This window comes from Molothrus aeneus, chromosome 6 (genome assembly GCF_037042795.1).
Source record: "Molothrus aeneus isolate 106 chromosome 6, BPBGC_Maene_1.0, whole genome shotgun sequence".
NCBI lineage: Eukaryota > Metazoa > Chordata > Aves > Passeriformes > Icteridae > Molothrus > Molothrus aeneus.
The window spans coordinates 54,530,125-54,537,045 of record NC_089651.1 but is presented as its reverse complement, the minus strand read 5'-3'; the positions used below and the strand labels follow the sequence as shown (position 1 = coordinate 54,537,045).

General features: G+C 51.9%; 1 protein-coding gene across 2 annotated transcripts; it reads right to left on the bottom strand.

Annotated features, from left to right (window-relative positions):
- Window positions 1–1,283: 1,283 nt before the first annotated feature.
- On the bottom strand, window positions 1,284–4,555 carry ZBTB42 (zinc finger and BTB domain containing 42). 2 transcript variants are annotated; one of them, XM_066552401.1, is made up of 2 exons: window positions 4,496–4,555; window positions 1,284–3,130 (listed from the first exon to the last, which is right to left on the bottom strand). In XM_066552401.1, the coding sequence occupies exon 2, from the start codon at window positions 3,114–3,116 to the stop codon at window positions 1,689–1,691; it is 1,428 nt and encodes a 475-aa protein (XP_066408498.1). In that variant the 5' UTR covers window positions 3,117–3,130; window positions 4,496–4,555; the 3' UTR covers window positions 1,284–1,688. The 2 variants fall into 2 exon arrangements, with proteins under 2 accessions (XP_066408498.1, XP_066408497.1); XM_066552400.1 differs by lacking the exon at window positions 4,496–4,555 and adding an exon at window positions 3,840–3,915.
- Between the last annotated feature and the right edge of the window lie 2,366 nt (window positions 4,556–6,921).

The window sequence follows — 6,921 nt, the reverse complement described above, 5'->3', positions numbered from 1 at the left end:
ATACAGCATTTTAAGCACAACTTTTAAAAATATTCTAAATCAGTGCTTCAAATTCATTTCAAAACACACACTTTAGTTTCACCAAACAACTCCAGGAGTGTCAAGAAAGCTGGTGAAGCAATGCTAATGCAGCAGAAGGACATTCACACCCCTCAGATATTATTATTATTATTATATTTCAGTCCCATGTACATGTACCTTGAATGGGCAATTTGACTGGAAGGGAACAAAGTGATATCCACCGACATGCACAGACCAAATGATGATCTAATAGGCAAGAAAGTGAATCATCTGGAGTAAAACTGGCTATAGTTACAGGCAGCCTCAGTTTACAAACAAACTAAAAAAATAAAAAATTACCCACAACAACTTCCCCTGAAAAGGTGGGACCTGGGGAAGAAGTCAGGCCACGCTTTCCCTCCAGCGGCTCATCTTCATGCTGCCTCTTGGGAACACCAGCAATTGCACACAATTTGGCACAGAGGGAATTGCCAACTTCATAAAAAATAAAATAAAATATAATTTCATGCTGCTGATTTTAGCATGGCAGCAAACTTTTCGGGCAAGCAGGGCATCTCCTAATGCACAAGGCATGAGTTACTTTGAACTAGGAAACCCCAGAAACCTGGCATCAGGAGGGGTATTTGGCCACTTTGTAGCTGCTGTTCCCTCCAAGGGTGATGGGCTCAGCCTCTGGATGTCGATATGGGAATGAAAATATTCACATATTATACAATCTTTTTGTATGTCCTAGCGTGCATCCTTCAACATTTCAGGAGTGAATACACTGCAGACAGAAAGTGTTTTTCCATCCACGTTCTATGCTCAAAAGCAGCTTTTCAGCAGGTCAGCCCAGTGAGGAGGATGGGTGGGAAGGGAAAATTTAAGTCAAGTCCCAAGGCAAAAACTTCTCATTTAGATTTTAGGACCAACTGCAGAACAGTATTAATGGAATAAAGAGAATAAAAAATGACCAGTACCAAAGATGCAGCCAGGAATCCTCAACCCCTTCAAAATTTGGGCCAATTCAATGTCTCATCTAGCTCTATAAAATAAAAGTACATCTGCCCACTCTGCAATGTGTGGACAGGTTTCTCTACACCAAAATGTATTTAAATCATAGTTCATCTCTTCAGATGTTTCTCTGCAACACACAGAGGGCATTTGGGGAACTTAATGGAAGCCAAATTTTTCTCCAGAATGTGCTGATAATCTTTTTTCAAAAAAAAAAAAGTCAAAAAAAAAAAAAGGAAAAGAAAACCCAAACCAACAAAACCCTGACCACAAAGCAAGTACTTCCAGTGTGAAAACTGATGCTAAATCATTGCAGAATTACTTAAGATCATTTCACATTAATAATGTAACATGGGTGCACAAGAGAAGACCTAAAGGACCGTGCTGGAGAGGGTGGCAGGGGAAAGGGGGGAGATGGAGAGGTGGAAGGATTGCATTAAAAGGCCTCTGGAGTGTATACTGCTGCATCTTTTAAAGATCATATACCTGAAGTGAATATCACCAAAATAAAATAAAGGGAGGAGAAAATGAAAATTAAAATTCAGATGCTGCCTTTTTTTTTTTTCCTGTTTTGTTTTAAAAATGTTGGGGGGGGGGTTGTAGATATTAAAAAAAAAACCAAACAAAAAACCAAACAAAAAAACCCAAACTAAACAAAACAGAAGTCACACATCTCAAACAACCAAGGACTTTACAAGGCCACAATGAAATTTGCGGATGTGTCTGTAGAGATCCCCGGACTGCGTGAAGCGTCTCTCGCACCACTTGCACCCGTGGGGTTTCTCCCTGGTGTGCACGACCGCGTGCCGGCTGAGGTTGTGGGAATACTGGAAGCTCTTCCCGCACTGGCCGCAAGTGTAGGGCTTCTCCCCCGAGTGAGTCCTCTCGTGCCTCTTGAGCGTGTACATGCAGGAAAAAGTCTTTCCGCAGAGGGTGCAAGTGGGGACCGACCCGTCGGGGGACAGGCGGGTCCGCGAGCCGTCCTTGTCACGGAAGTGAGAGCTCAGGTGCAGCTGAAGGATGTGCGGGCTCGGGAACACCTTGCTACAGAGGGGACAAATGCAGATATGCCCAGGAGGCACCAGGACGCCCGAGGAGATGTCCGACGAATCCATGTCGTCCTCGCTCTCGTCTCGCTCTTGATCTATATCCTCCTCTCGGGCATGAGAGCTGCCATTCCCCGCGAACATGTGTCCTAACCCTGTCACTAGGCTTTTGGCTGAATTCCCAAAATGCTGACTCTCTGGACTCCTGGCTTCGCTGTCCTCCTGATCTGACAGCAAGTCTTGTTCATCTTTAACAAGTGGCTCGGTACCCTGCTGCTGGCTGTCGGAAGCCAGCTGTCCAAAGACATAGGAGGGGTGTAAGGAATCTCTCCCCGGCACGGGCTTGAAAGACAAATCCAGCGCGCAGTCCACATCACTCGAAGCCAGGGGATGGTTAACAGACCTTTGGGACAAAGGTCCTGTGGAACTATTGACATTAGCCTTTGTTTTTCCAGCTGCTGCGGCGCACGGTTCTGCCTCTGTCGGCACAGAGCTGACACTTATATGATCAGAGGACCAGGCGGGGTGACTGCTGACCTTTTCTTTGCCTGCTGCTCTCTCGTATTCTGCAACGCTGAATTTTTGTTTGTTTCCTGGGTCAAACTCGTGGACCAGGGGCACTCCGGCGTCTAGAAAATGCTCCGCTTTCTCCAAACTAGCCGCCTCATCATTAATCTTCTCTTCGGAACATAATTCTTTATCTTTCAACTTGCCCTTGCAGACTTTCACAATGTCATACATGTGAAGGTAGCTCGCCGCAGCCAGCACATCTTCCACTGGGAGACTGTTGAATTCCAGCTTTCCCTCGTACATGAATTCGAGCAGCAGGCTGAAGGCAGGGGCTGTGACAATGTCACTGTTCAGATGCACAATATCCCTTTTGTCTAACTGGTCCCTGTAGAAAAGATGGAAGTACATACTGCAAGAGGCAAGAACGGCTCTGTGAGCTCTGAATTGAGCTTCTCCAACTAAAACAGTACAGTCACACAGGAAGCCCTGGTGACGCTGCTGACTCAGACACTGCAGCAACTGGCGGCTATGGTCTGGAAACTCCATTCTTCCTTCATAACCTGTTCAAAACAGGAAAAACTTGAATGCTACTGTAAACTAAAGCCTCCTAGCAGCTGTAACAAACAGATCGGCTTTTTGGTAACCCAAGCCAAAGAAACAGCCTTGGAGATAACATTTACTGTTAATTGTCTGTAATAGTTTTATTAAGGGGGGGGGAGGAAAAAAAAAAAAACCACCAACACAACGTGTTTCTCATCCTTTCGCACCTGCTCCGAACAGGAAAAACTTGATTGTAAGTAAACAAAAGCTAGTAAAGCAGCAGCCCCTCCAACCTTTGTTTCTCCCACTAAGCACTTTAATAAAATTATGCAGAGGAAAGCGCACACACACCCCCGAAAAGAAAAAAAAAGCATCAACTCCCAGGCTGTCTTCCCAGCAACGCTAACTTGGGGCATCTTTTAATAAAGCATATTCCCCGCGTCACGCACGCACACACACACACATTTAAACTTTATCCTCAGTCGTTATGCACCGAATCACAACAAAACAGCGGCGGCTGGCGCTGGGGGAGCGGCGGCTCTGCGGGGAGGGGGGCGAGAGGCCCCGGCCCCCGCACGCGAAAAGGGCGGGGGGGATAAAGGGGGGAGGAAAAACAAAAAGTTTCCCTTGAAGTTATTAAAAGGCAAGGAGGAAAAAAAAGCGTCGGAAGGCCGGCGGGAGGGCAGGACGGAGGCTGCAGCCGGCTGCGTGCCGCGGCCAGGCGCTTACCTTGCGCGGGGCGCGGCGGGGCCGGCCGCGGGCGCGGAGCCGGGCGGGCAGGAGGGAGCGCGGTGCGAGTGCGACCGAGGCGCGGCGGGAGGGAGGGAGGGGGGGAGAGAGAGAGAGAGAGAGAGGCAGGCGGGAGGGAGGAGGAGGGAGGGAAGGAGGAGTGCTCGGTTTGCTAATTACACCGCAAGCTGGAGAGTCAGCTGCTCTGACTTCACTGCGATGGAAATGCTACCTCCAGCTGTGCGCCTTTTAATGCCATATGTTACTCCAAATCTCGCTACCAGCCAACCACAGCTTGCTGCCTTTTAAAGTTCCAGCAGCCCCATTTATAGCCCGCGATTAAATCCCACAAACTTGCCCCGAGCCCGCCCCCCCCTCTCCGACACTCTCGCCACCACCAGCCCCCAGCCCGGACCCCACCTCCCGCCGCAAAGTTGCTCCCCGCAGCCCGCCGCTGTGACCTTCGCCGGTGCCCGGCTCCGCGCAGCGCTGGGGGGGCCGCCAAGGGGAAGCACCGCGGAGCCGCTTCTGGGATCCCCCCCTTCCACAGCCGCGCTCCCCAACTTTGCGGGGAGCACTTTCCCCCGCCGGGGTGGGGTGTGGCGGCGAGTTCCCCCCGCGCTCCCCGGCTCCGCGGGTCCCCCCGCGTTACTCACCGGCGGGCGGCGGCGGCGGCGCTCGGCGTCCGCATGTGCGCGGCGGCAGCGCGGGCGCTCCGCGGGCGCGGCGCGGGGCTGTGGCGGAGCAGGTTGTTCGCCGGCCGCTCTCGCGATACTTTGGCCGCTGCGAGCCGCGGGTGCGGGCGAGGGTGCGGTGGCGAGCGGCCGTGTCCCCGTCTGGAGCACACAATGGCCCCGCCGCCCCGGCCAGCCCCGCCGCCGCCGGCCGGTGCGCGCTGCCGGCTGCGCCCTCCCCCTCGCCGCCGCCGCCTCCTCCTCCTCCTCCTCCTCCTCCTCCTCCTCCCGCTGCTGCCGCCGCTGCTGCTGCTGCTGCTGCTGCCGCCCTCCCCTCCCGGCCGCTGCATTGGCAGCGCCGCCGTCCCGCTCCCAACTCCGCTGCGCCGCCGCGGACAGGGCGCGCCCGCCCGCCCGCCCGCCCGCTGCAGCCCGACGTGCCGCGGGGCCGGGGCTGCGCGGCCGCGGGAGATGCGCGGAGCCGGCCCCGCCGCGGGGCTGGGGCGAGGGGCGCGGCGCTGCCCCCCCGGCTCGCACACACACAGACACACTCACACACACAGACACACACGCACCCCGGGTTTGTCTGTAATTGCGCGCCAGCTGATAAATACCAAATGCCGACGGATTTCTCAAGATGACCTTTTCGATAGTTGATTTGAATTTTAGATTTTAATTAGCTGTAATCGCATCAGAAGTGAGCGAGGAGGGGGCCCGGGGTTCCCAGCCCGGTCGCACCCGGCAGGCGCGGCCGAAAGCCGCTGGGAAGCTGCGGCTGCCGGAGCCCCGGTGCCGCTGCCCGGGATGTCGCGGCTCGGGCTGGTCCCGGAGCCTCGGGGCTGCAGCAGCGCCCGGAGGGGAGGCAGGGGGCTGTGCATTGAGGCACAGGGGTCGAGGTGGATGCTGACGTTTTTGAGGGATGAATGTGAGAGTGCTGGTGGGTAACGGAGCACCGGGGGCACTTCAGAGCTCCCCTGCGAACGCCGTGCGTGGTGCCAGCTGGAGTCTCCAGACTGTGCTTTAGTCTCCAACAAGTACAGCAGGGAAACTCCTTTCCCTTTCCTTCCTCTAGGTTGCTTTGCCTAGATTGTAATATCTGCAAAATAGCAACTTTTTTCTTTTATTAATCCATTTTCCCCCCACATTTTTCTACAATGGTAGCATTAGCACCTTAAAACATCAGGTTTAATTTGGATTTAATCTAATTTAATTTGGATCTCTGGCTGGGGTCTGCATCACCAACACCACTTTTCTTCCCCAAACCTCAACTGTTTAACTCCATTGGCAGTGAATGCCAGGATATTTGGGTGGGTTTGAGCATAAATGATTGCATTGTCACAAAGCCCTTCTCAGAGTAGCAGTATTTGGTAATGCTGTCAGCTGTAAGGTTCAAATTGGAAAACTCCAGCTCAGAATGTGGAGGTGCCCAGCTTCAGCAAAAGAGTTAAAGGTCCTGGGGTTAAATCTGTCACCATTCAGTAAAGCTGAGAGCTTTAGCTATTTGTCCACCATGGCAGACAGGACTGGGGAGCTCTGTCTGTTTAAAGACAGTGTCATCCTGCAGTCACAGCCTGCACAGGCTCCACCAAAACTGAAGCAATTTCTTCCCCAAAATGCAATTGCCATCTCCATGAAATTACTCTGTGGATTTGCTAACTTGTGGTGTTTTGTTGTCTTTGTACATTGGAAATGTTAGGCAGAATTTTGTACTCGTAAGAATTAGCTTCTTGGCAGAAATACCTTGTTTTGTGTAAGTAATAATTCAGGTTACCCTCTCCCCTTTAATAAATAAATTGGGAAAAGACAAGATTACAAAAAGAACCCAGGTCTTAATTCCTATTTGGGTGCTGTAAGCTAGGTGTAATTGCCTACAATCTAGCAGTGTCTTATTTTTAGGAAGCCAATTACAATTTCACAGTAAGTCCGTGGTCATTATTGGGTTAGAAGTGTCAGAAAAAACAACAGCATTCCCATTTCCTCTAAGTATCCATTTGGCATGTTGCTGGCTTGCTTTTTCAGGACTCAGACACACTATATACTCACCTTCACACCAAGGCAACGCTGGGTACAATACAGGTGTTGTACTGATTTAGCTACGGCTGTATAAAATACTGGTAGTACAACTCACTAATGTAAACAAGCACAAAGTCATTACTGGAAGCAAGGCAACAGGAAGAACTGCCCCAGAAACTTTATTCTGAGAGCTCCTGCGCTTCTGACAGCCCTCGTGAGAGCACAACAGGGTGAGCAAACGATCTGCTTTCCTCTCCCTGGCCCCTGAGCCCTTCTCAGGCTGAGGGCTCCCCTCCCACCCAGCCCAGAGGAGGCTCTGTTTTCAGTCCTTCCTCAGTGGAGCAGAGCCAGGCAGAGCTGCTTGGCCAACACTGAGCTTTGTGACTGGTGCCTGT